The sequence below is a fragment of the Acanthopagrus latus genome, chromosome 1, assembly GCF_904848185.1.
Source record: "Acanthopagrus latus isolate v.2019 chromosome 1, fAcaLat1.1, whole genome shotgun sequence".
Classification (NCBI taxonomy): Eukaryota; Metazoa; Chordata; class Actinopteri; order Spariformes; family Sparidae; genus Acanthopagrus; species Acanthopagrus latus.
In genome coordinates, this window is record NC_051039.1 from 4,504,320 (window position 1) to 4,530,765 (window position 26,446).

General features: G+C 42.6%; 1 protein-coding gene across 2 annotated transcripts; it reads left to right on the forward strand.

Annotated features, from left to right (window-relative positions):
• On the forward strand, positions 1–26,082 carry LOC119020947 (synaptogyrin-1-like). Of its 2 annotated transcripts, none has more exons than XM_037100776.1 (4): positions 1–595; positions 16,190–16,427; positions 19,197–19,342; positions 20,070–22,878. In XM_037100776.1, the coding sequence occupies exons 1-4, from the start codon at positions 494–496 to the stop codon at positions 20,169–20,171; spliced, it is 588 nt and encodes a 195-aa protein (XP_036956671.1). In that variant the 5' UTR covers positions 1–493; the 3' UTR covers positions 20,172–22,878. The 2 variants fall into 2 exon arrangements, with proteins under 2 accessions (XP_036956671.1, XP_036956662.1); XM_037100767.1 differs by lacking the exon at positions 20,070–22,878 and adding an exon at positions 23,449–26,082 and having other exon boundaries at positions 14–595.
• The last annotated feature ends 364 nt before the right edge of the window (positions 26,083–26,446 follow it).

Below are 26,446 nucleotides of genomic sequence, written 5' to 3' on the forward strand. Positions count from 1 at the left end.
AGAGAGAGAGAGAGAGAGAGAGAGAGAGAGAGAGAGAGAGAGAGAGAGCGCATCATCACAACAGTGGCACACAGCCTCCCCCTGGCCGGATACCGAGAGAGGACAACAGGGGAATTTAGAGGTTAAATTAAAAAACAACAACAACTAGAGAGGAGACACGAGCATCCATCCATCCACCCAGCACCTCCACCAGCGCCACCAGCACCTCCACCACCTCCTCTTCCTCCTCCACCACCACCACCACCAGCAGCAGCAGCAGCAGCAGCAGCAGTGATAGTAGTAGCAGGAGCAGACTCGGGGATTTTTTTTCCTCCCTCCGCCTCGGTCGCCCCGGTGCTCCACACACACACACACACACACACACACACACACACACACACACACACACACACACACACACACACACCCTGTGCCTTTGAACCAGCAGCGGAGGAGGAGGAGGGGAGGACCAGAGAAGGAGGCTGTGCAGCGAGGAAGGAGGAGGAGGAGGACCATGGAGGGGATGCAGGCATACGGAGCCGGGAAAGCCGGAGGAGCCTTCGACCCCGTCACCTTCTTCCAGCAGCCTCAGACCATTCTCCGCATAGTGTCTTGGGTGAGCGGCCGCTGTCTTTTAACGACAGGGGGGGAAAAATACACATAAGTTTGTTGTTGCCGAGTTTCCTTGTGTTTTGTTGTTCTTGTAGGCCATTTTCTTACACCTGTATATGTTAAATGTGGATTTGAGATGGCTTATTATTATTTAAAATAGGGCCCAGATAGTGTGTACGTTAATGAGAAAGAACACGTGATGCAATAGACCTGATATTGTATTCTTATTTCTTATTCACCTCACTCCCATTGTATGTTTATGGAGTTTACCTACACCAGGCTGCTGTAGGCCCAGACTGGGTCCTGATCCCTGTTTTCTTTTCCCTTTTTTTTTTTAGTTTTTCTTAATGTGCGTTGTTCATTATACTGTCCCCTCCTAGTCAGCAACTATTGTTTTCTAATAAGCATAGTGAGAGCTCACAGGCATGCTTAAAGGATTTCATAACATCTAATTTCATAATAACTGCCCACCCTCCCTTCCCAAAGGAGGAGGAGGGGCAGTAATGAAAAGGGATAGCAGCAGTAGGAAGCACTTTTAATTTTTTTTTATTTTTTTTTTTAAGTACAGGATAGTAAACAGCGTCCCCCCCAAAAAGTCTCCAAAAACCTCCCATCAGTGAGTGGGTATTTTACAGGACGGATGTGATACCACTGCATATTGAATATTCCAGAATAACTTCATGAAAAGCATAAACTATAACAGACACTATGAACTCAAGACTCCATTATTTGGTTAGGAGGCCTCTCGGCTTCTGATGCGATCTTCATTCGGGATGAGGACCAAAGAATATATCAGAAAGCAGACGCACAGTAAAATGCCACTAATGGAGAATTATGGGATTTCTTATTCATTAGGGAGCATCGAACAGAAGCTCTGCCACTCCTCTCTCTTTCCACTGCCTGTACATCTATTTTCTTCTGGTTAAATTCATGATATTGAAGGTCGTTTTCTTTGCCAGACCTCGATGTCTCACTCATCTGCTCCCCACGGAGGAGAATCTGTGGGTTCAGACTCTGATAACGTTCACGTCACTTTTCAGACTGGCATGAATTGGCAGTGTCTCGTCATCAACAGTCTCAAGCAGGGCTCAGAATTAGCACCAGCCAGCAGCCGAATGTTGGTAAAATATGCAAGAGGCAGATTTTTCCTTCACCCACCAGCCTGTTGAGTGGCTGGTAAAATATGAACATTGACTAGCCATTTATCTAGTGGGCAAAAAAAGTGAACTTTTCATTCTGGTGTCACAAGTTATCCAACGGTGATTAGATCGAGATCAGAGCAGTGACCCAGGCTGTGTCTCCTGTGTGAGATTCGATCATCTCGATTGCACTTCTGCATAAGGAATGTGTGAGTTTTACTCTTTACCTTGATTGTTTTTTTCATTAAATGCACGCAGAAAACCAGAAGTGCATGTTTGACTCGGCATGTAACACTGCTAAATCCGACATCCAGCATGCAGGTTCGTTCTGAACGGTAAAACCGTCTCTTAAAATATTAATTGAAGGTCATTTTTTTTTTCCCTCCAGCAGAAAGTCACACAGTTTGGATTATGTCTTATTTATAGGACTCTGTCTGTGTCTGCTAAGAGCCTTTTCAAGTACGCTGACAGGATAAAGAGGCAGGTAGATGCACAAGTTATACTTTCCATCGGGTCAGAAGGGCTCGAATACTTTAAAGCTGCTTTCAAAGTCAAGACTAATGAACACTGAAGGGAACTTTGGTTTTTAGGCCAGTAGGCCAAACTCATGCTTCGGGTTGTTTTATGCCGCTGTTTGTTGAGAACTGGGGACAAAATGATGGATTGTTTCTTAAACTTAAGAACAGAGTTGTAGCCTACCATCACATTCGGTCACATCACGGTCCCGTTTCCGTCCCTCGTGACTGAAGATGTGCGGCACGCGTGACTGATTGTAAACTCAACGCTGACATGAAATGTGACTTGTGTCGTTCTAATCGAAAAGGCAAGTGTGAAAAATAGGTTGTGAGCATGTCATTCCTCCATGAGTCATGTGTGGCTATTAAATGAACCCTGAAATAGTTCATGTTTATGTAAGCATCAGATTTCTGAGAGTTATGAGGTCTGAAATACTTACTGGTAAAGTCAGTGTATGAATGTGATGAAGGATTTTTGGTTTTAATTTGACATGGACTCGGCCCAGATAAAGTACTGGTAGATCTGCTGTGTGCTGTGGTGTGGAATGTAACAAAAGTACATGTACTCTAGCACAGATTAGAGGTATTTGTACTTTACTTGTGTATTTCCTTTTTACGCAGCTTTATACTTCTGCTCAACTGCATCTCAGAGGCAAACATTGTGCTTTTACTCCATTATATGATAAATGGCAGCATCAGATATGTCAGATATGATATATACAGGAGTTAAAATGAGCTCAGCTTTAATTATCTACAGCAGTGAAATGCAAAGAACACATTAATGCAGCAGTTATATTAATCCAAAAAATATAAAAAAGAACTTTTTCCAATCAGTACCTTTACTTTTGTACTTGCTGATATAAATAAACTTTTAACTTGTCGTGGAGTATTTTCACAGTGTGGAATTAGTACTTTTATTTAAGTAAAGGATCAGAATATATAATAAGTGTTTTTTATCAGCAGAAACACTTGTGCAGCATTTTAAACAGCTGTAGATTGATGATGTAACTCAGATTACACAGTAGATCAAGTTATTGGGTTATGAGATTATTAAATATTAACGCTATGAAATATCAGAAAACAGTGAAAAGGGCCGTTTCTGTTTCACTGATTCCCAGAGTCTAACAGGAAACCTTCAAATGGATGAATGAACAAATCTCAAATATTCAGTTTATGATGAAATCAAACAGAACGAGGCAACTCTCACATCTTTAGAGGGTGAAACCAGCAAATGTTTTTCTTCATAAATAACAATCACACAAACACACAACGGGTATGGAAAGACTTTATTAACCCTCACGAGATGGCCCCGCCCCCCCAGGTGTCACCAGAGCAACAACGTGTCTCCATAGTAACAGCCCGAGCTGGAGTTGTGATGCTGCATGTGATGGTGCTAAAACTCAGTTAGCTGTGGATTGTGTGGGAGGAAACTTTCAGCACTTGTGACGTTTGGTGACGGGGGGGAGATCGGATGTGTGTGTGCGTGTGTGTGTGCGTGTGTGTGTGCATGTGTGTCCGTCCGTTAGACACAGGCTGGAATGGGTTTATTTGCGTGGCCGAAGAGAAAGAAAGAGCACTTTATGAATGGCGGTCGAGGGTTCTCTCTGCCGTCCCTTTCTCTTTCTCCAGCTCCCACTCTGCCTGACGTATGACGGCTGTATGTGGAGGTGGGAAACAGTGCTTTTGTGTGATTCAGCCTCAGGGAGTCGGTCCAGTGTGTTTGTGATGATGCCCAATGAAGGGGAGGAAGAAGAGGAGTGTCACAGATGGAGGGGAAGCACCTTGTGTTTGATGATGTTTGAAATGTTGATCATTTGATTTACTCTCTGAATTAAACTAAACAGGTTCAACATGTCTTGCAAAGTTGAGATCTTGGTGTCTGTGGTTCTACTTTTGATTGCCTTCTTAAAAGAGATAACTTTTTAAGCTTTCTTCGCTGCTTTGAGTGTTTAAGTTCTGCTGCGGTTCGAAGCTTTGGGATGCCAACATGAAACATTCATCAAATCTTGATGCACCTAAAGACTGTCTTGGTTCTGCTCTGTGCTTTTTTCTTTTTTTTTTCCCCCACTGAAGAAGCGTCTTTCAGAAGTCGACATGCCCGGAGCGGATTGTCTGTCTGCTCGCTGTGTGGATTTACAGATCAAAGTTCAACATCTAACTTGGCGCTAATGCAGCGAAAAAAAAAAAAGAAAGTGATATTTGCTGAATGTGTGTGGTTTTCTTTGCAACGGGAAGAACAAACCTTTGTTACAGAGAGAAAGTGACTGAAAGTAAGCAGCCATTTTGCATACATTGATAGTGATTCTAGTCTTGTCTCAGCTGAAAGAAAGACACAAATGTGAGACTCAGGGAAGGAATGCTGCAGAAACAAAGAGAGCTTTATTAACAAAGCTGGATTTCAAAAAAAAAAAAAAAGAAAAAAAGGTCACTAAAGTAAAAAGTGTATAACTAAGGACGACAAATGAGGATAAAACCTACAAAATAAAACAGGAAACGACTGAACTTGATACCCAAAACCATGACGGATGCATCTTTAAGTAGCTTTAATTTAGCTCCGGTGAGGATTCGCATTTTCAGAAGTAATTTTGTAACTGATGAGTAACTATTTGATATCAGCAGCACGGACGAACTCTCTGCTGCACATTCTGTCAGCTCCGTGTAAAACAGGAGCGCACTCACACACGAACTCTCGCAGTTTGTTAGAGCCTACGTGTCAGAATCCAGACACACTTTGAAGGCTATTTTAGCATGCAAGTCGCTTATTTGCATTGTATAAATGGGTTTCATTAGCATCGTGTAGTGAATGTGCGTCGTATGCGTCTGCAGATCTAAAAAGAGCCTTTTCTGTATTTTCTGCATCAAACATTTAGAAATGAGCCCAGAGTGACACACAGCTGTTTGTCAAACAGGATTGTTAATAGATTTTGGTATTTGGCTCGTCAGTGTCAGTAAATCCCTAAACCCTCCACCGATTTGTCAGCACACCACAGTAAGAGATGGACTGTATTGTCTCCCTCACTCAGACTGAACTCTCAGCTGTACATTAAAACAAAAGATGTGATCAAGTCTGCTGTGGTTCTCCTGTGGCCTAAGTAGAAAAGTTAAGTGTTGTTTGTCTGTGTTTCATGCTGCAGTGATCAGTCAGTGGAGAGGAAGTAGTTGCTCTCTTGATGATCGATTAATCACTTCAGTCGTTGTCACTGTTGTCATGTCAAACATTTGCTGGTTCCACCATTTGAGTCTCTTCGGTTTTGGACAGTTTGGACTGATTTAACAATGATGATGACGAGATGAGCCTCTGTTCCAATCACTTAACATTATATTGACTAAAAGATTAATTACTCATTAAACTAATCAGAAGATTAATCAGTGAGGAAAATAATTAACAGTTGCACCCCTATCTGTGTTTGCACTGCCTGATTAGAAGCACATACATCTGTTTCCAGTCCCTGAAACTTTAGTTAAATCGTCTTTTGTCTGCGTAGAAATCTGAGAAAGTAATGTCCCACTGTGCTGAGCTGAGGAGGTCACACAAATACCAGCTGAGATGCACGAGAAAATCATATGTATGCATGAAAGCATTGAAAAGAGACATGTCTACAGACTAAAATGTTGACCTTACTTCCACTAAATGTCACAAGATGATACAGGCAGCATTTAAAGGACAGCAACAATTTGTAAGAGTTAGCACCCTAAATACATCTGAGATTATGTTCATTATCAAGTAATCTGAAAATCATTTTCTCAAGTGGAAAGTACAGACCGTGGTGGATCGGAAACAGACCTGGTAGAATTTGGGGGTCAGTGGCAGTCTGCACCCGGAACAGTTGTAGTTACTCTGTGGGCCCAGATCAGAATAGTTTATGCAGGTAAACTCAATGGGTGAAGCAGTTTTGTATTCAGACTAGTGTTTTTGTTATCAAGTCTACATTAAGGGGCGTCCCGAGCCCCCTGACCGCTACCTATTGATCTGCACTGAAGCCTGTCTGAGCACAGTTCGCCCACCTCCACCTGCTCTCCTTCACCGCTGTCAGGATATGAAAAACGATTCAGACGCACTGATACAAGCGACTCTGAATTTTGGCGCCAAGGTTACAGGTTTTAACTTGATAAGAGGCCGAAAAGAAGAACCTGTTGTCAGGTGTGTGTCCCTGCACAGGGAGGGAAGGAGCTCCACGCTGTAACACCAGACTACAGTCTCAAGTGGACCGTGTTTTCATTCTTCCCAGAAAAGCTGATCACATCCATTTCAGCAGTTGGGTTCTTCCAGTTATGCTTTCATCGATATATCGTCTATAATCAAAGCTGATCAACTCGATATGTTTTGATCCAGTAACTTATTTAGATTAAGCACCTTATAAAGAGCTAAGGTGTGTCAAATGGGTTAGATCAGCCTTGATATTGGCAGATTCACAGGGCCAAATAAACTCAATCTGGACGTTCCTACAACAGTTGGTTGAAATGTACATTCTTTACATTTTGTAAAGAATATGCATTTGTAGCAAATGGGTTACAACATCCAAACACAGTGGTATGCTCCCTGAAAAATTATATATATATTAACATGTAGTGAAAAAGCTCTTTAAGCCTGAGCATCCTGTCATTCTTAGAGAACTGAACGACCACCAGTCCAGACTGCTGGTTCCGCTCTCTCTCTTAATCTTGTGAAGGCGAGCGCAAGAGGATCGAGGAAGCGTCTGTTTCCTTTGCAGAGATGCAACCTTCATCGGTTCATGTTCTCACTAATTGCCTCCCTGGTTCAAACAGCGAGGGGATGGTGAAGCATGATGAGGGCGGTGTAAGCGAGCGAGCGGGTAGGACGGAGTGTAAAACGTGTGGATGTGAGTGTCGCCGTGCCCCGGACTTGTGATTGTGTCTCTCTCTCTGTCTCATTATGTACCCTTGGTGCTGCAGTGGCTCTCCTTGAATCGTACTTTGACAAGGTCTCCTCTCTCCATCTCCCCCTCTCTCTTTCTCTCACTCTCTCATTACATGAGCAGCTGCTGCCATGGTGACAGCAGCAATCAGGTATGCCCAGTCCAGGCCAACATGCTGCAGCAGACAATAAGCCCACACACACACACACACACACACACACACACACACACACACACACACACACACACACACACACACACACACACACACACACACTCAGACAGTATGAAATGATCTTGTATTATTCAGCGGTCCAGCCTACTCACTGTTGACTTGTAGTGAACATCTCTCTGTCCTTTTACAAGTGAGGCTTTCCAATCATTCACTGCAGTCGCTCTGACATAATGTTGTTGTTTCGCCTCTGACAGAAGCTCAAACACAAAACCTCAGTGAATCAGTGAATCACTAATTTTCCATGTTTTTTTTTATAGAGGATCTAACCTTTTTTTCCATCTGCGGGCTTCTCTTGCGCTCGGCAGAGATTGGTTCTTTCCTCCAGTGTTGTTTTTGAAATGGTGACCGCGTTTTGCATTCAGCTGTTGTCACAATCTGGAGCGAGTGCAGCGAAAGCTTCAAATACACGCAGATTACAAACATTTCAAGGAGCTGTGAGGTGCAAGATCAGTGGTCAGAGTGCTGCTCTAAAACTTTTTTGCATTGCTGAATAGTGTTTTCTTTTGAGAGCCCGACTGATGTATTGGTTGGCCGATCTTATTGGCCGATATTGGCATCTGACAGATAAATGTGTGTTGTCCAATAATGTCCCCAAAAAAATGTGCTTGGAATGATTAAGAATTGGTAAATTCCTGGTACAGTATGTTTACTATTTCACTGCATTGATGTCATCTTTAGGCAATGACATTTCTTGTAAGTCTTTAGCAAAACTCAAGAAGTAAACTAGCTTAGAACATAAACATGAGGGATATGTTTACCTTCGGTACGTTACTTAACATCCAGTTGGTTCAACTGTCAGGAACTTTTTTTATTACCAGCTTTACCGGGCCGAACCACACCGGTCAGTACTTGTAGCTTCTAACTTTTTAGACTAACTTTTTTCAAACTGTGCTTTACTGTTTCACCATGTTCACATTCAGCTGCTCCAGGAGTCATGTTTGGTTACTGCTTCTGAAAACAGCATACTGCTTCATAATAAAAGCTTTTAAATGTCTAAATAATAGCAAGGCTTTTATTGTGAAGAAGTTATAGTAAATGAAAAATGCTAGACGTAGAGCTAGACGATTAGAATTTTGAGAAATGGGTTTTAAATGTCTGATTATTGACTTTGCTGCACTGAGACATGCTGTAATGGTTCAAGAGAGAATCAGGATGCTTCTATCAATCGATTTATTCCCCCACACTTATCTGCTACTTGGTGACATTCCCCACATAAAGGCAGGTCCATTAAAAATGAGTTTAAATGTCACTGTCTTCTTGTTTCAAGAAGTCTGGAAGGCTTATCTGAGACATGGTTCCTTGTTAACACTGATGTTTTTGAAGCTCAATCACATTTTGGACGGTGACATTCACTCGCTCTGTAGGAGAAGGACTCTGCTTTCCAGTATAATTTTTCTTGGATGGCATTTTCGTTTGTTGCTCGGTTGTGAGCACACTGCGTTGAAGGTCGCGTTCGCTGAGACCTGGAAAAATGCGGCACTGGGCCTCGGTCTGGTGTGTCCTTCGGTGTGTGTGTGTGTTTACGTGTGGCTGGTTCGAATGCAGGATTTTCTGTGTGAGGTACAGTGTGTGAATACCAGGGTGACACGAGGCTCGGCTCAATTGTCTGTGCTCTACAATGGATCCAAAGGGCCTTTCAGCCAGCACAACAGCAGCTTTAAATCATTTACAACCAGCCCAGACTGGACTGATATGATTTGGACCTATCCGGTGGCTAAGATGGCTGTTTGGAGTGTGTGTGTGCTTTGAATCATTTCAGATTTTGGTTTTATTTTAATTTAAACCGACAAAAAAGGGGGGAAGGTAGATAAAGAGAAAGACAGAAAACACATGCATTCACACACACGCACACACACACACACTTCTGGCAATCGGCATCCTTAATGTGCAATTTGTAAGTGACCCTCTGATGGTCACAAGATCAGAAACCCACGTGGTGTCCTTCACAGTGCCTGCTTTCATCACCGCCAGGAGCCTTGTGATCTGTCGACGGATCAGAGAGGCCGGGAAACCTCCATGCACGCACGCACGCACACACACACACACACACACACCTCTGAAGAAGTCATATACCGACAGAATCACAGCAAATAAGGAGTTGTGGGGGGGCCATGAAGGAGAGACACATAAGACCATATCACATGCTCCACTTTTCACAGCTTCTAAGCGACTGAGGAATGTTTGGGATCACCGGGTTCGAGCATTCACATTCCATTTGTTACACATATTTGTGTGCACTTCAGTGTTTTAATCTATAAATTGTGCTTCAGCGCATATAATGTGTCTTTGTGGGACACGCGGGGTAGGAAAAGGACCGTTACACCTCGCGATAAGCGGCTGATGCATATGTGAAGGACATGCTTCAGCACCAGCCGTCGCAAAACCTGGCTGGGTTTCTGCTAGCAGGCGGAGAAAAAGAGCTCAGTAATTCAATCCACCCCACGCCATGTGACAGCAAATATAATTGTGACCCTGAAGACGATGCGTGTTTTCTAAACCCGCCGAACTAGGTCATGCCACAACCAATCCTTATTTCCAGTAAGTGTGTTTGGTGTTTGTGTCACTGGAACGGGCGGAAAAGAAGGAGAGAGTGAGGAAAATAGAGGAACATAGAAAGATAAAAATCCCCTGGTGGTGAGTTTATTTCCCAGTGGAGTCTCTCAGGGGAGCATCACAAAACCCAAACTGTGTCACATCACTAAAAAACTAGTGGCCCTGCAGGTCCTGCTGTCCTTGTTACAGAAAGTGACAAACTCCCTTCTCCACTGGAATAGAAAACAGCAAGGGACACAGAGGTACATGCTCCACAGTCTGTGTGGACTCCAGGAGTTTCAAACTGTTAATCGCAATATGGCTGGGAGTGCAATGAATGAAAATTGCACATGCTGCAGTTTTTTGATAAAGATAAATGTGTGACAATGTGATGCAAAAGTTATAAACGTATCTCCCCCATATCGCGCAGTGCTTGTTTGCACTGTGGAGCCTACTGCAGTTATAATAAATGTGTTTTTGGGGCATTTTGTTCCTGCATTAATGAGAAGAGAGAGATTGGGGGGGAACGTTTTTGAGCAAATTAGTTTAATTCACTGAAAGAATACTGTCAGATTTATTTGAAGAGTTGCAAAAATACTGAGTGATGCTATGAATGAGCCTCCATGCTAAACAAAGGAAGGATATGTTGGTTTGAAAGCTACGTCAGGTTAGAAACTTCTCTGAGCCTTCAAGATACATGATTCTGTCTTTCTGGGAAATTATATTGGAATTATGTAGCAATAGCAATAGTTAACAGCAACAGTATGTGTGTGAATTCCAAAATTGTTACTCACTGGCATGAAATTGTGTAATCCCTGTTGCAATTTCTTCACCAAATATACCAGAATCAGTTCCTTACATTGCCATTATTATTAGAAATATAAATATTGCAAATAACGTCCAGCATTCAGTTGTAGCTGCAGTTAAATTGTATGAATGTGTTGTTTTATGGAAGAGTTTCATTCATACAATCGTTCTGATGTGTGTGGGTTTAAGTGAATGTTTCTGTTGTGCACATGAGAAAAATTAAGTAACTCGACTGAACAGATTTATTTGCCTGAAAGACTTTTTCCAGATCGAGTGAGTTGGAAGACTTGCTGTGCTGATCAGTCAAAAAGAAACAACAAGATAGATGATAGGACACGCAAAGAAAACACAAGAATACACAAACTTCAAGTGTGCTGCAGTTTTGCCCAATGAAAGTGAAGTGCTCCAGTTTGCTCTGAAGGTCTTGAGACTGAAACATTCTTGGTAAATATCTTGAGCACAGGTTCATTAGCTGACTCTTCTGAGAGGATAAAGAACATCTTACATCCCACTGACATCATGTGATTCAGCGTGTGTGAGACTTTGTGCTTTCTGACCCGGATCCTAAAGAAAGCCGGGCATGTGAAGCAGCGAGCGCACTCAGTTTTCTGGAGAACGCTCATGGGCAGAGGCAGGGCGAGTAACGAGGGGAGAAGGGAGAAGACGAGGAGGGGGGAGGGAGCGAGCGATGATGCAGCCGGTCTAAAAATAGCACCGCCTCCATACCCCTTCTGCCCCCGACACTTCCCTCCGCAATCCCTCCATCTCCTTCCTCCATCTCTTCATCATCTCTTTCTTTAATGAAAAAAAAGGGCTGCAGGTACACGGAGGGGAGGTTTTGAGGTGTTACTATTCTCAAGCTGCACATCCTTGTTTTCACGGAGAGAGGAGAGGCGTGAGGCCAAGACCGACCAGAAAGCAGAGCAGGAGAAGGAGAAAGTGGGGGATGGAGGGAGGGCGATGAGAAACAGAGAGGTTGTGCATGCTTGCTAACAAACTGTTCCTGTTTGACGTCCAGCCTCCAAATGCCAGCTCATGTTTCGTCTCTGCATGATGTAGAAAGCCATTAGATCTCCACTCAAGTTGTCCGAAGACGGGAGAATTAGTGATGTGTTTACAGGCTCGTAGCACAAAATGACCACATCCAGTGTAATGTACTGAGTCACTTGTGTTGTTGCTGATTAATACAAGTGACTCAGGCGTTACTTCAACAGATAGTAAGATGAATGGCCATTACATAACCTCAAAGAATTGTGGAAGGTCACTTAAATGTCCAAAAATTGTGCAAAGTGAGGTCTGGGTGCTCTGAAAATACCCTGAGAGTATCAAATCAAATCAGAATCTGCGCTCTTAAACGAGCCGTGACAGCTGATGTAACGTTGTGATGTCACAAGTGTACAGTCACCACCCTCAGCCAGGCCCTCCAGCTAAAATACTGGCAGAGCTGATGCGAAAACATGGCGGGCGATGCCTGCTCAGGCCTGTGAGAGCTAACCAATCAGAGCACATTGGGCCTTTCAGAGCGTTCGGACAGAAGATGAATAGGTGTGAATTACAAAATCTGCAGCACCTCTAACAATGAGCTAAATATAGGACATTACAAAACTGTTTAAATAGAAAGTTCTTCTTGAGGTCTTTGAGACTTAAACAAAATTTGATCTTTTGATTTTGATCCTGAAATGCTCTATGCTATAATTTTCAATGGCACATACTTTTATGAACAGTATCACAGACTGGAACTTTGATTATTTTATTGTTATCACCAACAAAATGTTACAACAAGTTTGTAATTTGTTCAAATGAGTTTGATGTTTCAACATTTGTTGGATATTTTTAAGGAGCCAAAACGTCATCAGAGCGTGAGCACAACGTTGTCACAACATGATATAGAAAACTAAACCTAAAGAAATGTAAAGCTGCAACATATTAGTAGAGACACTGCATTTCACATTGCTAATATTCTTTTTTAGTGGTACAGTTGTCTCTTCTGATGAAGTCTAACATGTTCTCACACCATCACACACACACTGGTGTTAAGCAGACCAGCACTGGGATACAGTCTGGCATGGGGAGCAGGGAATTCCCTCAAAGGATGATACGATATCCAAGCAAGGTGACTTTATGTTTTTTCCCTGTCTCGCAGTCGAATGGATTCAATCTCAGAAATTTGATTTTACAGACTTAGATTCTGCTTCGGCTGACAAGTCAGATGTTGCGTCCTCTGTGTCAGCGGCGAAAAATGTCCAAGTGTGAGCCAGACAGTGGAAACAAGAGCTTTGAAAGCAGATAAAGAAGTGAAAGACAAAAAAAAGCAAACCGCACTGACTGACTGACATCCCCGTTTCCTCCCGGCCTGGTTGTTGGCCTTCACGGTCTTGGCTGTCAGTGGATGCGCCGTCTATTGTGCGCTCGGCCTTTGTACCGCTGTCATTTGTCTCGTAAACAGAGACACAACAGCTGGGTAAACTGTCCAAGCAGCTCGCCAACCCCAAGGTTCACTTCTCTCAATCCAACACACACACACATTCAGAGTCGATCCGTCACCACAGTTAAAATCCTCACACAGACTGCAGACAAACATAAAAACACAGTCTCGGTCTCATCCAGACAGAACAAGCTCCCCGGAGGTTTGGTCTGAGGGTTTGTCAGTCGGATGGAGTTGTGTGATCTGCTGCTATCAACTGAAGTACAGAGTCGACTGCTGCACTGCACTGCAGGGTGGAACACCAGCACTGTGGGCGTCGTGTACGTGTGCGGTCTCGTATTTACGGCCTCAGAAAGGGTATTTTTTTTTCTGTGATGCCGTGCAGAATCAGAGGAGAGCAGAGGGGGATTAGATGGTATCTTAGTAACCTGCTCCTGTCATTGACTCCATTTTGTAGCCCCCTTTGCGTCTCCGCTCCTCGAGGCGAAGGCAGGCAGGAGAGGAGGAGGAAATAAAAAGAGAGGACGAAAGAGCGCAAGAGAGGGTGAGGAGCGAGGGATCAGACGTGACCTCCTCCTGCAGTGAGATTGACTCCATTTTGTTGTCGTCTTCACTCCTTCACCACCTCAGACAAACCGACCCCGATCAGGATCAAAACATCCCCAGTTAAGAAGAAGAATAGGCTTTTACAATGTTCTGCCATGGACCTTTTAGATTAGATACATTTGGTTTAAAAAGGATTTTACACGGTCAAGAGTCTAAAGAGGGTCGTGTGATCCACTGTTTGAATTAAACTATTAGCATCAGAACCACATTCAATGAGTGTTTTCGTTAAATAAAATACACAACACTTAATTTACTTCTCATCACATGGTGATCGGTGTCACATCGGCCCAGTTAATCCCAGGTTCACAACACGTGATCTGCTGGAGGTGTGTTTTTAATGCTACCACTGGTGTACAGATCCTACAAATTATAGCTTTGAGGCAGCGATTATCTAAATATTCATAATACGAATGTGTCAGAGAGAGTTATCATCCACATCTGCAGCTCCCCTCAGCTCTGCAGAGCTTCATATGGAGTTTCAGCTGTCTAACCCACATTTACTGTTCTGATTTACTCTCATTCCACTACAGATGTTTGGTTTTATTATTTAAAAACACCTGTAGTGGATCACTAGCCAGCCGGACAACCAAAAACAGAGCTAAAAAAAAAGAGAGTGTATGTGGACTGTAGATAAGCAAACAGGTTCACAATATCAACTAAAAACAAAGAGATGACGTTTCGATGGCATGTTGCGTTTCTGCTGACCCCAAGTGGCCAACACATTTAGTTGTTGCAGGTTGAGTGGAATTCTACAAGCTTTCCCAGATGTTTGTGAGCATTTGGTGAAGTGTTTCTCTGAGAGCCACTCCCATACTGTTAAGGATGTGAACCACACACTGGTTTGGGTCGGACAGCTATGGAGTGAAAGATTCTGGCCAGAGAATCGGATTTGAGACGATGCTTTAATCTCCATTGACTCTGTGTAGCATCAGCTCTGACTGAAGTACAGTTGTACTCTTAGATATTCTGGTGAAGCAGAGGAGAAAGTCCTGCGTGTTCTTGTGCTGTGTTGATTTTTTAGCGAACAAATTACTGTTGACATCCAAGCGGATCATCACTGAGGCATTCAGAGATGAGAAGATGCTGGTAAGAAGAGCACTTGTAGTTCTGTTGAGAACATCACATGATACTAGAAATATGGTGTAGGTGTAGTGTGTTGTTCTGTGCTACATGGATGAAGAAGCTTCTTATGAATTACAGAAACATTTAAAGGTAGATGGATTTGTAAACGATAAGTAGTGTGTTTAATTTGACCAGGTCATTTGCATCTGTAGTCCCTGGACATTAAGGCGCAATAATCTTTGTAATAGAAATTAGACCTTTACAAATGTATTGGTTTTCTCCAGGTAATGACATAAGGAACTGTGATTTTCATATCTATGTGTTCAGTATCGATGTCGTACTGAGTGGCAGAGTCGCAGAGGAAGGCACATGATTCCACAGTCAAACCTCATATTTGAAGAGAAAACGCAGCAGCACGCCGAGCACAAACTGTTTGAAAAGGACGTGAGCGATTATTCATAAAACTCCCCCGCAGGGTTGTCGTGACATTAAGGGGCTGAGAGCGTCGCGCTGAAACATTTTCTTATTATTCATGAATTACCCGGTCAGTCTAAATATACCGTCTGACTGCAGCAGGTGGGATTCTTTTGAGACCGTCAAAGGGCTTTTTACTGACACTGCAGCAAAGAAAATCAAAATGCAATAAAGCTTCATGATAGAATGAAATCCCAGATGATATCATAAATTTTTATGGCATATAGCAGAACTATTTTAAGTCATTTTACAACCGTTCCAACTTCAAATTGGAGAGTGTGGTGCTGTAAATTGAAAACCTGCTGGAGTGCTGGCCAGACAACACAAAGCACATTTCATGATTAATTTCTGATATTTTATCGAAGAAAAAAAAAAAGATTTATCTGCAGAGCAAAAGGATGATAAACATTTTTATTTGCTGCTGATTTCAAAACATACAATGTTTAATGAAATTTCCATTATGAGTTGTTACTGTCTCCAAATATACAAATACTGTATATTAGATTTACAACATTTAAATCTTTGCATCCGCATTGCGGAATTTTATTCAACATGATCCATGTGTTATACAGTGAGAAATTAATGAAAATGTCTCGCAATGATAAATAAATTACACAAAATTCTAAGACCTGTCCCTTTAATTGGATCCTCATCAAAAGTAAGTGGGGTCTGTTCTGGGCCGAGAGCCATCTTCCATCCGCTTTTGGTGGAAATCTGTTCTGTCATCTTTGTGTAATCCTGCTGACAAACCAACGAATCCACCAGCCAGCAAACAAACGGACAGATGTCTCCTACCAAATGTCTTTAAACTGTATCCTGTTTAATGGTGGTCCAAAAGGTCCCGACAGTGTCTTGTGCTCCAAAAAGCCTGCATCGGTCCTTTTCTCACTGTCCCATCCCTTCTTTCTTTTCTCCCTCATCTGCAGCTCTTCTCCATCGTGATCTTCGGCTGCATCGCCAACGAGGGCTACATCAACCGCCCCAACGAGGTGGAGGAGTACTGCATCTTCAACCGCAACCAGAACGCCTGCAACTATGGCGTCTTCATGGGCTCCATGGCCTTCCTCTGCTGCATGGCCTTCCTGGCTCTGGACGTGTACTTCCCCCAGATCAGCAGCGTCAAAGACCGCAAGAAGGCGGTGCTGGCTGATGTCGGATTGTCAGGTAAACCCCATGCAAGCATCTTGTTTTACTTTGTATTTATAACACTCACACGGGTCCTCTGTTACTTCTACACATGCATCACCGAAATAGTCTCTGCAAATACAGACTAGGCTGTATAATAACCATGTAAACACCACAATGTTCCACGCATTTTAAGTAAACCTGAACTTCTCGAGTGCAGCCGACGACTGCAATAATGTTTTCTCGCTGTATTCGCCTCCCACACACAGAGGAGAAAGGCTCCTTGAGAGAATTAATGTTCGCTCCATAGCATCAACAGAGAGACGGATGCACGAGCAGGGCTGTAAACACTGTGTGCTGCAGAACTGACACAAGTGAACCTGGGACGAATAATTTCGAGCTGAATGGTTCTTTTGGAAAACGGATTCATAAAGCGAGCAGCTTGTGAGGCAGTAACGTTTAAAAGCTAATAAAATAAATTACAACAAGGCAATTACAGAGCACATGTCCCATCGACAGCCACGGCTTATAGAAATAGATTTCTTGACCTTAAGTGTACCCTATGGATTAGAACACCAACCAGCTCTGATAGGTCAGTACATGGCCCGAGGATTTCAGATTTTATGGAAGTTTGTTCGTAAACTTTTGAGACACACTCGTACCTCCCGGGACCTGCAGTATTATCAGCTTATTAAAATGTTATTGGAGGAATTAGAGCGAATATAGCAGACACATAAGAGCCGAAAAGAGACTAAAAAGCAGCAGAGCACATTGTCATGTTACTTTTAAGTCATTTAATGGCTGATAATGGATGGATGGGGAGCTCATTAGTGAGAAAACTGTTCCTCATAAAACCAGTTGAACAAAAAACAGTTCAGGGAGGTTTTTGTAGCGATGACAAGCTTCAAGTTAGGAAGAAATATTCTGAAATTAGACATTTAATCTATTTTTTAAGTAATTACCGTTCATGCCTTCTGGTGTTAACTCTTGGCTTGGGTGATATCCCAAGTATGTGGTCGGGGAACCCGCATTTCACATTCCGGTTACTGATGACAGCTTACAAGTTGTACAAGACTGCAATGGAGTATCTACTATTCAAAGCTCAGGGATTTGGGACAAGCGCTCTAGAAACATAACAGAATAGCCTGCAAAGTTCAGTGCAGCTGGTCTGTCACCGGCTCCCCTCCTCCTCAAATATCAGCTTGCGTTCACGTTCATTTCCTTCTCAAAACTAAAAGCCCAAAAATGCCGTAACAGTTGTTTGATATTGTGGAAAATATATTGCATATGATGGTAGTCAATAATGATAATATTCTTGTTGAAACATCTCCAGAGAAACAGTCCAGTGATCATACAGCTGATTGACACTGCTGCTGTCGTCATACTAATTTATGCTATGCGGCAACAAGCGCTACCTCCTTCCCGACTCATACATTTCTTCTCTTTCACACCAGTTAGGCTGCATGAGATTGTGTTGATCAGAGAACATATTTTATTCCCGCGTTCCTTGACAGATTTCCCAGTTGATCAAAAGCCTCAACATCTCCCCTACCCTTAGAGAGCGTCTCTGAAAGAAAATGACTTCTCGGAGACTGTTAGGTTATCGTCGCAACAAAAGGAGAGGAGCCGTGAGAGGGATAATAAGTAGAGGAGTACTCCTCTGGCGCTAACAATCCTCTGAGACATTGTGCTTTTTGTGTTCCTGCGAGTGGCTTCCTCTCCTCCTCTGCTGCACTGCAGTGAACTCAGACTTGATGACAGGATAGTAAAGCGCGGAGGCAGTTAATGAGGCCGTTGCTGTCACATACAAGATTCTCCTTCCCTAGTTTCATCACTTATGCACTCTCTGTCTGCTTTTATTTCACTTACTGTCTCCAAGTTGTAGTCTGAATTGTTTTACACTGCACTGAGACCAGTGAACATCTGGTACACATGTCCTGATCAGACCTGGATGTTTCTGATAGTCTGTCTCTCCCACTGGAACTCTTCCTACTGCAGTAGGTGTCACTGAATCTCTTTGACATCTCGATCTTCCTCGAGTTGCATGAACTCTACAGAAAACGTATCGTGTTTTGTAGGTAATTCTCTGCTGTGTCTCCTTTTATTTTACACGGTGCTCCACAGGGGTCTATCGGTCCCTTGTTGCTTTCAACTGATTCTTAATTATCTCTGGTTCGTCATTGTCAACGCTGACAGTACACAATTCCCCCCCAAGACCTCAAGCTGTTGCAGTTTAGCTTTCTTGGCCTGTACTTCCTAAGTTACTGGGAATTGTTATTCATACAGTACAAAATAAAGGCAAATGTCACAGATGGCTTTACAATCGATACAACAACTTATTTTATTTGACTCTCATTTAAGATGAGGAAAAACTACACAGAAATGTCTTGTGTAATTGATATAAATGTATTGTTGATTGTTTAGCAGTGAAAACTAGTGGTTAAAAATCTGGGGATGTCAATTTATTCTGTGAAAGGAATCTTATAACACTTGAAAATACGATTATTTGCTCTCTTGCCAAGACTTCGGAGGAGAAGATCTTTGTTTGTGTGCTGCCAAACTAATCTAACCACCTGCCGGCTCAGTCTTCATATTTAGTGTACAGACAGACGAAGGTATTAATCTTCTCATCTAACACTCAGTATGAAAGCAAATAAGAGCTGTTCCCAAAAAAGTCTAAAAAAAAAAAGTATTTCTTTAACAGTCCAAAAAAATGGTAAAAACTTAATGTCTTATCTCAGGTGGATGTCTTTGTTATTTGTCATTATTTAACTCTGTCTCTGCGCCTGTCTCTCTCTCCCTCTCCAGCGTTCTGGTCCTTCATGTGGTTTGTGGGTTTCTGTTTCTTGGCGAACCAGTGGCAGGTGACCAAGCATGAGGACAACCCGCTGAGGGAGGGAGGGGACGCTGCCCGGGCAGCCATCACATTCTCCTTCTTCTCCATCTTCACCTGGGTAAGAGCCTCCACACCTCAGTGTACAACCCTGATTCCAGAAACAGCTGGGACACTGTATTTTCACATGAACTGTTCGAGCCCATGTACTTCGAACCTGCCTGTGAAAGACTGAGCCTTTTGAGGATGCCCTTATCATACCCACCCATTATACTATCACCTGTCACCCAGGTGTTTTTGAGCATTCCCCAGCAAGTAAGTTGATATAAAACACAGTTGGGTTCGCCAAAATTGCACTACAGTTTCATTATCACTCAACAAATACACAAATCATGTATAGTTCATTTTGCAGCAAGCTATTTAAGCTAACAGTTGATTGTTTATGCCTTTAAAAAGACTATTACACTGAGCTAATGCTAAGTTTAACTCCTTAATTAATTTGCTGGTCAGCCAATTAGGCAGTTGGCACAGTTGCCAAAAAGCACGGCTGTAACTGCTGCCACCTTTATCGTCTTTGTACCGTTTTCATTTGAGTGTGTGTCAGAAAGGATCAGCACGTTTAGCAGCTTTTTTGAAAACTGGGTTGTATAACGCTGTGTAACACACCATGACATAACAGCTGCCATCAGGTGGTAATTCTGTGGATGGTGTAAGAAGACTGAACACCTAATATTCGGGGTCACGTTTGCTTTTCTAAAAATGTGTCACCGCTGTTCCTCCATCTTCTTTTTGTGCTTGGATCCGTGTATGCATGTGAACTCATGTGCGTGTGGATGTTGTTCCAACAGGGCGCTCAGACTCTCTTCTCTATGGAGAAGTTAAAGAGCGTGTCGTTCGAAGAGGAATACACCAAGCTGTTCCCCCCGCAGCCCAATCAACCTTTTGTCTGACTCCACTCTGTCTTCTCCTCCTGCTGCCGTGACCCTCCACAGCTGGTCACACACACACACACACACACACTCTCCTGCTACTTGACTGTGGCTGCACTTGTTTAAATGGGCCGGTTACATCGAATGGTGCTGGAAGCGACTGTATTTGTAATCCGAGTGTGAGGAGAACAATTGTTACCAGTGAGATGTTGCTGAATATTAAATTACTAATCTCCTGCCCTCAAACGCGTTTATGATGATATATGTGCAGGTGGGTTGATTTGATTGTGGATCAGTGTGTATGACTCAACAATTACATTGCCAATATGCTGAGATTTCTGGCCTTTAACACCTACTTGAATCCCTGTCATCTGTTTTGGAAAATAAAAGCCTCCTGCCCACGTGGATATTAAAAATTCTCTGGGCCAAAAACTGGTATTACATGTTCACGTGCATGTCTTTGATAGAAAAAACAAGCCAAAAGCATGCAAATGCCCTCCTACCTTTTAAAATGTTGGTGTCATTAAATTGATATTAATCCACAGAAACCTCAGTTAGTTTAACAATATTCAAAGCAGGTGCAGCTCAGCTGGTTGTTGTTGGGGTAGCTGGTGTTTGACGGGTGGAGCTTCACCATAAGCCTTTAAACAAGTGCAGTCCTGATTTCCACAGCAGGCCATCACTTATTCTCATCATCATGAAGGTGTACAGAGTGATTAGTGCTTTACATCTTCACCATAGGGGTTGGAATTATTAAGCTGATGGTTTTATATGAAAGGATTTGGTTCATAATGTGATTTATCTGGTCTTTGTAATGAGTTTTTATACATTTATCGAAGTGCATCTCTTTAAGCTGTAAAAGTGTTTTATTTCTCCTTGTTTTTGATGAAGCTACATTCAAAGACACTCCCTACCTTTAAAGGGATAGTTCAGCATTTTGAGAACACATTTATTAGATGAGACGGTTGAAACATCTCACAAACGTGAAACTTGAGCCAGCGGCTGGTTCTGTTAGCTTAGCATGAAGGCTGAAAAACAGGTCGAAACAGGAAGCATGATTCTGTTTGACAGCAACAGAATCCACCCAAGCTCACTTGTTAAGATGTTATAGCTCATGTGTTTGATTTGTGAAAAGGCCCTGTGTGAAAGCAACATGCCGCACTGTGCCAGATCATTTCCTGGCTTCGAGCAGCGACATCCTGTAGCGACAGGACTTCAGGGTCAAATGGGGCGGAGGGATATAACACTTTGATTAATGTGCTTTAAAAAAGGTACTGCTAGGCGGAATTTCTGGGCCTTTGGACAGAGTCGACTTGCTGGTTCCAGTGTTTTCATTTTCTTTATGCTAAGCTAAGCTCGCCAGCTCCTGGCTCCAGATCTGTACAAGGTGCTGCAGGAGTCCCCAAACCCCTGAAACGAGTCAGCACAAAGTCAAATGGGTGTTTTGGTCAGATGCCTGAATTCAGTCTGTGCTGAACCCAACTGTAAAAGACTTTCATGTGTTGTTCTGCAACATTAAAACACACCAACAATGATGCTGCGTTCACATGCCCCTCCGATGATCCCATTTCCTGGGTCGGGAAGTCGTTATGTTGGGACTCTGGGTGCAACACAGACGCCAATCAGAAGTGTACAGCTGTTTCCAGTATTTGAGTGACAAGGAAGCACAGAGTCAACGATACAGTGACTTTATAATACATTCGTCCGCCATGTTTCATATGACATCAGCGAGTTTCCGAGTTGCTGCTCGTACGTCAGAGAGCAATCGAATAATTGATAATACGAAGTCTTAAAGAGGCGGCTGCGAGGACATTACACATCATCGCGCTGAACACTTACAACTTTCCAACTTGTAGACTTATCAATTAATTGTAATGTGTGTGGCACAGTGCAGTTGGAGGCTGAGTGGTGGTGATGCTGAAGTCATTCGGCCGTGATGTTGTTTATCTGTAGCATAGCGTTAGCTTCTTTTACTTCTGATGAACGCATCTGTGCTTCAAAAATCATAAAAGTGGCATTTATTTGAAGGTTTTATCCTGCTGAACAAAATGCCTGAGCATCAGAAACTTTCATCCACCATGCAGTTTATTTTTTGCAGTAATTCAAATCGGAGAAAAAAAATAGATAAAATTCAGCTGCATTTTGTCTGGGGAACAGGGTGTGACGCTCACTATCGGCTTGGCCCACAAAAATCTGCATCCCCGCTGCACTCCATTGACAGGCATTAAAGTGGCATCAATCGTCTCATCTAACGCTCTGCCAGAAAAAGTGAAGACGTGTTCCCAAAATGTCAAACTCATCCTTTGATTTCTCCAGTTTTGTGTTTTCAAAGTTTTTCCACTGTAACTCTCGACGCACGTCCGGTGCCTTTTCCCTCTTCATGACTATATTATCGAGTTCAGTAGGTAGATTAGTTGTTTTTATAGCGTTTTGAGATTGACTCCACAGTTTAAGCAGCTTTAAGACGGTTTAATTGAAGCATCAAACTGTTTTACTGCATATTCATGGGAGTTTTTACAGCCTGTAACTGTGCATGTTATTGGGTCATAAATTACTTTTATTGTGTTAACGCTAAATTAGAAATGTTCCATTTGAGCGCAAAGTCAGAAATATTCAGGGTTCAGTCCGTAAATTGTGTTATTTTTATCAAACAGGGAGCACGGTAACATTTCTGAGAATGTATTGCCTTGTTTTCAACCTGCCCAATAAAATATCTGATGGAGACAGAGTGGTGTGTCAAACTGAAAGAGTCAAGACTGCGACATGAGCTCAGACACACCAGTAAATAAAACCCTCACAGCTCCAACGCTCCAATCAACTCCACTCCCTCCATGTTTGTCTCTTTCCATCTGAGTGTCTGTGTTTGCTCACACCGTCTTCAGCTTTCCTTCAGCTTTCTTGATTTATCTGCAAAAGATGAGATGTGGTGTTTTTTCTGTTTTTTTTTTTTTAAGTGCAGGGTCTCAGCTGTTTCATAATGCAAGCAGGTTTAATTGCTCGGTTCCTCTGTGGACCGGAGCAGCACTGAGGTGGCGTTTCTCATTACCGAGCTAAACAATTGCGCTGCTGCCTGTAGAAGTAGCCTGCTCTGACTGACTAAATGACTCACAGTAACTAATAAGCTTCGCAAGCTTTCCGAGCCAACTAATCAATGTTTCCTTCTCTCTCTTTGTTCCCTCTCTTCTCCGCTCTAACACCGCCGCATCTCCGCTTCCACCTCTGATCATTTCTCCGCACCTTTCACCCATCTTTGCCTTCCTGTCGTCCACCCGCTGTCTGAAACCCTCCGTCCCAAAAGGCGGGCCAGTCCTTCTTTGCCTTCCAGAGGTACAAGCTGGGGGCCGACTCGGCCCTCTTCTCCCAGGAGTACACGGACCCCAGCCAGGACGCAGCCGGAGCCCCGTACACCTCCTTCGGTGGAGACGACGTGGAGAGCCCGGGAGGAGGAGCAGGGGGCCAGGCCAACAGTGACGGGGCCTTCGACGGCACCAGCGGCTACCAGCGTCAGGACTACTGAGATATTTTTGGGGGAGTGTGGCTGAAGTTGCCTGTATTTCCTAATTTAGAGCGGGCTTTGTATGGTTTCTTTCACACTAACAATCACCGGGTCAAAATCAACCCCAGTCTCAGGGGTCGACGTAGCGCTGATGTAAATCCAGTAACACTGTTGTTAGACTCAACCAGCTTAAAGTCTCCCTCCAGTCAGAAATATCTTCCTCTTCTTCCAGCAGTTGAATGTCTGAGTTCACTGTGCTGAATAATGTATGAGCCAAGTTTGACAGCAGAAGGTTGTTTTCACAGCTCATCGATCAAAGTGTTGATTTTCTCTGCACTCGCTGAAAATCTGATGCTAAGAGGCGGGGCTACGAGCACGATTAGTGACATCACACATAGCTTTGAAGCCAATCCTGATCCAACGATTGGCATACACAAGTGTGACGTAGAAACTTGAGGGTATACACAGAGGAGAGGGAAGTTAAGAAGTCAAATTTGTTTATATACAAGGAATTTTACAGGGAGAAGTAGAAGGTGTAATTTTAAGGATTTTAATGTGACAGTTTTTTCCCCTAGATGATTTTCATGTTTCCCTAAAAGTGCAGTAAGCAACTGTGGAGAAGGATGGTCATCATGGATGGGTCTCTCCACCTTTAATACATGCGGTAACGTCGATCTTTAAAAAAAAAAAAAAAAAAAGTCTTAATAAGTCTCAGTGCCTGTCACAAGGTCAGATTCTACCTGATCTGGGATATTAATAAAAAATAAAAAGGAAGCAAGAAGCTGCTCTGTAGTCAGGATCAGCTAAGAAATCAAAGTTCCTAGTAGCAGTTTTACTTAAAACACTTGCTAAGTGCACAAAGCGATGTGTGTATGGCTTTCATTACAGCAAAGGAACAATTTATTATTCATAATAATCAGTAATGAATAGTACGTTTAAAAGAGCTGGAATAGATTGTGATATAACATTCTTAGTTTATGGAAAAGTCCATGTTCTGGGTACGGGTGACACGGTATTACATTGGCGCTGTATAATTTTGACCTGGTGATTATTAGTGTGTAGAGGGAACAGTTAATGCATTTAGCTGTGGGAAGAAATTCAGTGGATTTCATACCTTTCACTTATTGGTCTGTTGAAAAAAAGGGAGGCATGGGGAGCCTCACAGGAAATAAAAAAGGGGGTTCAGGGTATCATGGGAGGGGGCGTGGGATGCAGATAGACACTCGATGCAGTCAAAGATGTCAGGAACAGTTTATGGGTTAAAAAAATAAATAAAGATCACACAGGAGGGTGGGAAGAAATCCAGAGGTCGAGCTTTTTTGCAGAAACGGTCACCCTGTAGCAGATCAATGCTCTGTGACCGCATCGCCTTCATCTTCTGAGGTCTGCTGTCAGTCAGCAAACATGACTGCGATCAGTGTTAATTGGAACACACACACACACACACACACACACACACACACACACACACACACACAGCTGAGAGGTGCATTACAGGATCTCAGCATAGACAAACAAGCAGCAGTGGCATACCTGGCAACTAATTCCCCTCAACTTGTTAAATGGGAGTGTGTTGGTGTGTGTTGAAAAGTCTCCTTTGGGTTTTAACGATGTGCGGATGTGGGACAGTGTGTGTTTTCTTGTTTCCTCCCCCGAAGAACAGGCTTTTTTCTTTTCTTTTCCTTTTCTCGAATGATGCCTTAGTGCCGACTGCCAAGCGAAATCCACCGAACACGGGGCAACGTGTACCCTACATGCACAGTATCGCAGCTCTCTCTCAGCATCTTTACAGCGAAAGCTCAATGTGTTTTGTCTTGTTTTTGTCCTTAAGCACCAAAAAAAAAAAAAAACCCAAAAAACAAGCATTTGTCATCTTTGTGCATCCAGAACGACAAAAATCAGCAGGCCTACAGACGACTAACCACACTGAAGAGCTGCAGGTTCTTTATCCGTTTCCCACTTTACTTCAAACTAAATCTGCAGATGAGGCAACCATGATCATCCTGAGTATTTATGAACATGCATAGCTCCATTTTCTTAAAGAATAAAGTATATCTCTCTATAAATATATGTAAATCTATAATTAAGTATATTAGAGTGTTTGGGGGAAGGAAAAAAAAGATCATGCTTTATTTTAGGGCATTATGCTAGTTCTGTACAAAAAAAAGAAAAGACAAAAGAAAGAAGATCTATGTTCTGTTGAGTGTTGTTGTGATGAGATTTAACGGTGAGGTCTTCCATGCCTCGTCCTTTATTTTGCTTTCAGGCTAAGGAGATGTTTTTATTTTGGGATAATAACTATAAAAGAAAAAATACAGCGACAAAAAATGTGACCAAATTATCAAAAGTATATATTCACATATATACTTTATACCGTACAACCGTGTAGACGTAGAACATGTGTGACGTTCCTGTGTGAAATCTGTACGATTTAGGAAAAAAAAAAAACATTGTGTACAAATGTATGTTTTTGATGTGTTTCGATTTTAACCAATAAAAATAAAGAAAATACTGATAAAGATATGAATGAGTGGTCTGAGATTTTGGGGGGGTTTAGTTGCATTTTCACTGCTGTCCCTCTGTTACATCCATCCTGGATTGTTTTTACAGGAAATGCAGATTAATGTTTTTCCTGATTGTTCATCACACACAGAGAGAAACAGCTATATTGTTACCGTCAGGTCATTGCAAGTTTTAAGAACAGATGTGATGCTGATCTGCTAAATGCAGTTTGTCTCCCTCCAATGGCAATATTTTATACCTAATCTAAGTTCAGATTTTATATCAACATGCTTTGATT